This window comes from Perna viridis, chromosome 14 (genome assembly GCF_037379345.1).
Source record: "Perna viridis isolate PV_CMFRI_1.1 ecotype Kerala chromosome 14, ASM3737934v1, whole genome shotgun sequence".
In the NCBI taxonomy this organism is placed as follows: domain Eukaryota; kingdom Metazoa; phylum Mollusca; class Bivalvia; order Mytilida; family Mytilidae; genus Perna; species Perna viridis.
In genome coordinates, this window is record NC_142458.1 from 23,436,617 (window position 1) to 23,444,693 (window position 8,077).

Consider the following 8,077-nt stretch of genomic DNA (forward strand, 5'->3'; position numbering starts at 1 on the left):
GGGATCATATGTATATGTGCATGAAAGAATATATTTACTGTTGGAGGACTCAAAGGGGAGATAATCCATCTTAAGGGTTAAATACATTACAACCTTGTAAGTTCAACTCCTTCTTAACCACTCGAGGGATTTTGAAGAAACTTTATTGGGGGAATAATTCATTTTAAGGGTTTTGTATATTACAATCTAGTAAGTGCAACACCTTCTTAACCACTTGTGGGATCTTGATGTAACTTAATTCAAAGCTTTGGGATCATATGTATATGTGCATGAAAGAATATATTTACTGTTGAAGGATTCAAAAGGAAGATTATCCATCTTAAGGTTTTAGAACATTACATCCTCATAAGTGCAACTCCTTCTTATCCACTCAAAGGTTTTTGAAGAAACTTTATTGGAAGTTTGGTGATCATATGTTGATGTGCATTAAGAAATATAAATACTGTCTGAGGACTTAAAAGGGAGATACTCCTTCTTAAGTGTTTTACTTGATACAGTCTTGTAAGGGCAACTCCCCCTTCACCGCTCGGGAAAGGGTTGTAATGAAACCTTTTTTGAAGATTGGGTATCGCAAGTAGATTAGCATAAAGGATTATAATTACTCCAAAGGGAGATAATCCAAATTAAGGTTTTCACATGTTAAAACCTTGTTAGCAAAATTCCTCCAAAACCACATATTGGAAGGTTGTGTATGAAGGTACATAATGACTCCAAAACAAGGTAATCAAATTTACATGTTAAAGCCTCAAATGCTCATTTTCTCTTAAAACATCTAAAGAGAATTCAATGAAATTCACATGAATTTTTAATGGTTAATGTAAATCTGGGTGAAAGAATAAAGTTACTGTAAGATAACTCAAAAGAGAGCTAACAGAACTTTTGGGTTCTCATTTGAAGATGGGGTGCACACTTTGTGAACTTCCTTGACGGTATTAAAAGTTTAATAAACTAAAGTTTTATTTTCTTTCTTATGACCGTTGAAACTTATTGTATATGCTGCTATCTTCATGAGCTCCAAAAACCTGCACTGGTAATAAAATTTGTTTTTTCAGAGTTATAGGTCCTATGTATTACTATTGCATAGTTACAACTAAGTGCACAATTCATAGTATTGCTTTTAACCACATATTTATTGTTACAAATTGGGAGTTGAAAAGATTAATTTTTAGATGCAACATTTATAATTATTTAAGTTTCTTCCAATTTAATGTATGCTGATACTTCTAACATGTTTTTGTGTAGTGTTGTTAATTTTACTTGTATTGTAATTTTTTTTAATACATTTTCTACAGGGAGCTGCCAAAGAAGACCACCAGAAAACGTAGAGGTAGGTTACTGAATACTTGAAATAGCTTTCCTGGTAGACCTTACATTCCAAGTATGTGCCCTACTTAAAAACTACAAAACATCTTGAAATCTAAATGTTTGAAGTTTGAAGAGCTGTGTTAGTTATGAAAAGATAAGTTATTCAAACCAGTTTAAGTTGCTTTGATTCCACTGTGCCACAATTGATTCATTTCATGCATATTCATTATACATCAAAATAGTCCTTCATATCTCCCCTTTGCAGTCATGGTCTGTTGACTTCAAAGTTTCATATATGATATTAGAATAATTAAGTAAAGAATAAAGTATTCATATGTGAAAGCTGAGACATATCTCTGTGAAAACTATTTATTTACCTTTCCAACAATAAACAAAAATAGCTGATTTATTTCAGCAGAAATATTTTGAACATTTGATTGATTTTAATGTTTTTGTTCTTATCAAACTTTAATTTTAGGGAGGGAAAATGACACTATTTTACCTTTTTAAATCACCTGTCCAAAGGCCATGTGAGCTATTGCCATCACTTGGCATTTTTTATCGTTGTTAACAATTTTTTCAAAATTTTTTCCCCTCTGACACTACTTGACCCATCAGAACCTAACTTGCTATGATGTTTCTTGGGGTATCCTGCATAGAAATGATGTGGGCATTTTTGATCTGTTGAAAAGCATGGCCGCTGTTACTAAAAATAGAACATAGGGATCATGCAGTAGTTTTTTGCACATATCTCCAAAACCATAAGGTTTAGCCAAATTTTGTTATGGGTAATAGTGTTCAACATGATGAGATCTATCTATGGTCAAATTTTCATTTTAATCTGTAAAGCCATGTTGGAGTAATTGCCCTTTTTTTTGACGTTTTTTTGCTATTTTTAATGTTATTTCTTTAAGAAATCTTCTCCTCTGACACTATGGATCAATTGGAACCAAACTTGCTATGAATGTTCCTTGGGGTATCCTATTTAGAACTGTAAAGGGGATTTTTGATCTGTTGATAAATATGGCCACCATTACTAAAAATAGAACATAGGGGTCAAACAGTAGTTTTTCACATATACTTCCAAAACTGTTAGGTTTAGCAAAATTATTTCAATTGCTGAAATTACCCTTATTATAAGACAGTAGTTTTTCACATATACTTCCAAAACTGTTAGGTTTAGCAAAATTATTTCAATTGCTGAAATTACCCTTACTATAAGGCCTTCATAAGTCTTCAGGGATCAAAGTTGTCTGGTAACTCCTTGTAAGAGTTATTGCCCTTGAATGATGAAAAATGACGGATTTTTTAATTTCAGCCAATATTTTGAAAACTATAATAGACAGAAAGAAACTTTCAATTGCTGAAATGATCCTTATGATAAGTAAAAATTGTTGGACAACTCCTTGTTAAGTTTATTGCCCTTGAAAGACAAACCTTGACCAGATGAGTGATTCAGACTCCTTGAAGCCTCTTGTTTAAAATTTGCAGAGTTTGAACGACTATTTTGTTTTGTGTGCAATATGCTATTTCAAGATTTAGTTTGTTTACTTAATCATGTTCTGTAATGAAGTAGGTAATTCATGTCTGTCAAGAATATCTTTTTAAAGAATTAGCTATAAAACTGATTTCAAGAATCTAAGAAGTTAGAATTATCAATCTGTGGAACCACTATCACTTTTTTTATATATTCATTATATTTGGAGTTCATTTCTTTAAAACAAGTAACAGTCCTTGAACCAATCCGTGCAACGATTTGACGGATCGATGACCGGTGACCGATCTGATCACAGTTTTGTTATTTAAAATGACATAAGATCTGTTTTAAATAAAAGAAATGTAAAATATAAGTATAAATTGATGTTTAAATGTATTATATTATGTAAATATGTTAAATTGACAAAGAAAACAACAAAAGCCGTAAAGTACAGTGACCGTTACGTGGTCATGTGATGCGATCACCCGTATAATGGATTGATTTGACGGATCGATGACTGGATGGAAACTGATCGGTGATCAATGACCGATTGCAATTTTTGTTGCATGGATTGGTACAGGTACTGTACAACAAAACAGAGATAAATCTACATCACCTTTTAGCTCACTTGACTTGGTGCCTGTCATCGTTCGTCATTGTTAACAATTTTTCAAAACTCTTCTCCTCTGATTCTACTTGACCAACTGGAACCAAACTTTGCTCGAATGTTCATTGGGGGTATCCTGCATGAAACAGATGAGAGGATTTTTAATCCATTGAAAAACGTCGCTGCCGTTAATAAAAAAATGGAACATAAGGGTCAGACAGTAGTTTTTTGCACATATCTCCAAAATCATTAGGTTTAGCTAAATTCTGATTAGTTTAAAGTGTTCTGTATGTTAAATGTATCTGTGGTCAAATTTTCGTTTTAATACATTAGGCCATATTGGAGTTATTGCCCTTTTTGAACGTTATTTGCCATTTTTTAATTTTTCAAAAATCTTTTCCTCTGACACACTTGAGTAATTGGAACCAAACTTCATAAGAATATTCCTAGGAGTTTCCTGCATAGAACTGTTTTGGGTATTTTTTATCTGTTGAAAAAGATGGCCACTGTTACTAAAATAAAACATAACGGTAAGACAGTAGTTTTTTGCATTTATCTCCAAAACCGTAAGGTTTAGCTGAATTATTTCAATAGCTGAAATGCTCCTTATTATTAGGATTACAAAAAATCTTAGAGATAAAACTTGTCAGATGACTTCTTGAAAGAGTTATTGCCCTTGTAACGGGAAAAATGATGTTTTTTTTTATTATTTCTTTACAGTTTTCAGCCAATATTTTGAAAACTATAACAGATAGAAAGAAACTTTCAATTGCTGAAATGATCCTTATGATACATCGTACCAAAGTCTTCTTGAGTCAAAATTGTTCTTGTAAAATTTTATGCCCTTGAAAGACAAAATTCAACCAGATGAGTGATTCAGGCCTGTGGGAGCCTTTTGTTTCCTTTTATTATGCATTTAGGATGGCTTAAATATGAAATTGATATTAATTGTAAAGCCACCATAATTGGGTCATTAATGCAACACACTGGAAAGGGTAATCATGGACATAAAAATCTGCCTCAGTCAGTCTGTCTGTCTGTTACACTTTTCTGTAACATATTTCTTAACGTCTACTAGAAGGAATGCTTAGTTATTTGGTATATTGCTGTTTTGAGTTTTTGTCTCATTTCTCCCTTTTTTTTAGGTACTTCCTGTTTACTTACTTTAAAATTTTTACTTTAATATTTCTGTGTAATGCATAATGAATATTTTTATAACTGATTTCTCAGGAATTAATAGATATTTAGTATATTGACTTCATGATGACTTGTTTCAAGTTCCTTACTCATCTTTAACTGTTTACAAATGAGCGAAATTTTTTAGATGGGGCATCAGGGGCAGATCCAGGATTTTAGATTGGGAGGGGGGGTGGAGGTGCACAGTAAAAATTTTAAAAAAGGTTAAATTTTTGAAATATTCTTCTAGAGTTGGTGCAATGTAGATGTCTTTTCAGTAATGTGGATATCTTTTGTGGTAAAATTAGCAAAAAATTAAAGTTTCAACCTAAAACCGCCTAAAACTACCCCTGACAACCCATGCTTTGCAAATTTTAGGAGCGGCGCACGCCCGCCACGCCCCGCCTGAATCCGCTCCTGGGCATAATGGAGAATTTTGTAACAGATATCTGGGCTTCTATCAGAGGGAATGCTAAGGGATTTGGTATGCTACTTTTGATAACAAAAATATGAGTGGGGATATCTGGGCTTCTATCCGAGGGAATGCTAAGGGATTTGGTATGCTACTTTTGATGACAAAGAAAAAGATGAATGGGAAAATAGAAAGTCAATGAATAAATGATGGAATTTTGTATAACATCCATTTCTTACATGTTATGATCTTGAACTCAGTAAACTTGGCATCATACTCTCCTCTCAAAAAAAAAAAAAAAACAAGCAATTGACATAAAAAAAAAGAACAAAATGTTATGGATCCAGACTTTCATTATTCTTTGTTATATTTTTCAGGTCGTCAGTGATCATATAACAGATTTAGAAGGACAATGAACTTGTATCATGTTATCTTTTATTTATTTAAAAAACAAAAACAAAAAACAAAAAACATCAATTAATTATTATAAAAAAATTACAAAAAAAAAAAAAAAAAAAAAAAAAGTTTATATGTATTTTGTATATAAATGTATTATAATATTTCCTGAATTGTTTGTATGTGATAGTCTCATTAGTGTGTGGTATCCTATTTAAACAAAAAAATTCTTTTCTTATAATGGTTTAATTTAATCAAACTTTCCTTTATTTTTGATAACTTTAGTAAAACTTTTCCAATATTTATGAAATTATAACATTGTTTTTTGGGACACTTTAGAGGGCTCTATAGTTTTTTTGAGGTTTTGGCCCCACAACTTTTGAAAATAAGTGGTTAAAAAGGTTGGAAATAGGTCTTATTATTAGAATCGATAGGAATAGTTTATTTTGGTGTTATAGGTAATTTTATGAATCAGCTTCAATGTTTTCTTATTTCTAAGAATATCCCTCCTTTATTTTTCAAACCAATTTCAGATGTGTTTCATATTTTGGAGTTTTATGGGGTAAAGGGGCCACACCTTAAAAATCGACATTTAATGTTTTGCCAGATTTTAATTTATTTTCATTAGATTCCTTATGAAAAGCCCTGGTCTAACTTTTTTTTAATAATATGGGGTTAATGGGGTCACTCCTCAAAAAATCTTTTAAACTTATTTTCAGATATTTTAAGATTTGGAATTGTAAAGGGGCAAAAGGAACCACACATTAAAATGTTTCCAGGTTTGAAGAAAAAATCTTTTTTTTCCATTTGAAAATCTCTGCCTGCTTTAGACAACCAGTTTTTTTTAATATTTAAACATTTTTGAAGTTATAAGGAGGGGGTCAATGGGACAACAACCATAAAGTAAAACCTTTTTTCATCTTTAATTATATTTCCATTTTTGTGCTTAGTTTGTCCAAACTAGTTGTTGTGCCCTTACTGAACATTGATTGAAATGGTGTATCAAAAACTTTAATTGTGTCCACACTTGTGCTCTGGTCATATCATGCTGCAAACTGTAAAGCTCTTTCTTGAAATTCGCTCACAGTAATTCTAGTTTACATTTAGCTTTTTATGCTACATTGTCCTATTTTATAATATTTATCTCCAGACTAGGTCAGACCATTATGGTCTTGACATATTAATTTTGTTTCTTATAAGTTATAACTCAATCAAAGGTTCTAATTAGTTAACAAGTCTTTATACAAAGGAAACTGATCAAATTTTGCTTAAGTTAATTCAGGCTAAACTTGTACAAAGGAGTAAGGAAAGACAAGAAATCGGGAAACTTTAGCTGTTTTTGTTTGCACAAAGTTAGTTTTTAGTGTAGCAGAAATGGCTGATTATTCCACTAGTGATCTCAAAGTATATAAACAATCTGCTACATCCCAAGATTTTACCCTGTCAACTTAATCATAAGTAATCATAGGGTAAAATCAAAGGAAGTAGCTGCCAGTAGTACTAGTCTTTTCTTCTCTCCCTGTTGAGTTTAGTTTGGTCTAACATTCTTTTCTATTTCTCATTTTCCTTTGTTATGATTTTGTTAAATTTGTTTTAAATTATGATTTTATGTAATTAATTTAAGTTACAATTATTTGTAAAATTCCTTTCTCATATGATTTTCTTTTTGTGGGAGAGAAGGGGGGTTGATAAAAACAGAACTAGAATCACTCTGCAGTACTTTTATTACTGTTTTTGCTGATTTCCCCTGTAGTCTGTATTAGTGTCCATAGACACTTAGTTTTCATGCTGTAAGCCTATTACATAGTAGATCTTTTTAAAGTTTAAATAAAATAATTAGTTTTCAAAACACAAAAGGAAGTTTGGCATTGATTGAGGGGGGAGGAGGGGGGGGTAGAAATAGGGGCCAAAAAGGTTTTCGAGATAAAAGGGTTCACATCCTGATTTTTTTTGGTTTGGTTTTGGTAACAAATTTTTTTGGATTCCTTAATTTTTTTTTGAATTTCAAATTCTGTGCTATTTTGTGTCAAGAACCAGTTATGTCCATAATGAATTGTAAGTCTTGTCAAAAACTAATATTGTGCCCCAATGGTTTGACTACTGGTTGTCTAATGCTGTGCTTAATGAACTCTTTACTGCCAAGTTGTCTATATTTACTGTAATTATGATCTCTGATGTCTGTTTATGATGATTGTTAATTCTGTTGTTATTATGATCTCTGATGTCTGTTTATGATGATTGTTAATTCTGTTGTTATAATGGTCTCTGATGTGTGTTATTGATGATTGTTAGTTCTATTGTTATTATGATCTCTGATGTCTGTTTATGATGATTGTTAGTTCTATTGTTATTATGATCTCTGATGTCTGTTTATGATGATTGTTAATTCTGTTGTTATAATGATCACTGATGTCTGTTAATGATGTCTGTTAGTTCTATTGTTATAATGATTGCTGATGTCTGTTTATGATGATAGTTCTACTTGGGGGCGGATCCAGGATTTGAGTTTTTTTGGGTTTTTTTTTTTTTTTTGGGGGGGGGGGGCGGAGGGGGGGGTTGATTGAATTAAATACCGTGCAAAGCAAGGCAAAAAATATTATTGGTGAAAGTTGTGGTGAAATTTTTTTTCCTTACCGATTTGGGGGTGGGTGGGCGTATGCCTGGTATGCCAGTCCTTGGATTCGTGCCTGCTTTTATTATTTTA

The 8,077-nt window shown here is 31.8% G+C and overlaps 1 protein-coding gene across 3 annotated transcripts in view; it reads left to right on the forward strand.

Annotated features, from left to right (window-relative positions):
* LOC148598682 (uncharacterized) overlaps positions 1 to 7,866 on the forward strand; it is a 155,700-nt gene extending 147,834 nt beyond the window's left edge. For all 3 annotated transcript variants that reach the window (XM_088561391.1, XM_088561392.1, XM_088561393.1), the window contains exons 14-15: positions 1,293 to 1,327; positions 5,355 to 7,866. In XM_088561391.1, the coding sequence (XP_088417517.1) occupies positions 1,293 to 1,327; positions 5,355 to 5,365 (46 nt within the window). In that variant the 3' untranslated portion in view covers positions 5,366 to 7,866. The remainder of the gene's footprint in view (positions 1 to 1,292; positions 1,328 to 5,354) is intronic.
* The last annotated feature ends 211 nt before the right edge of the window (positions 7,867 to 8,077 follow it).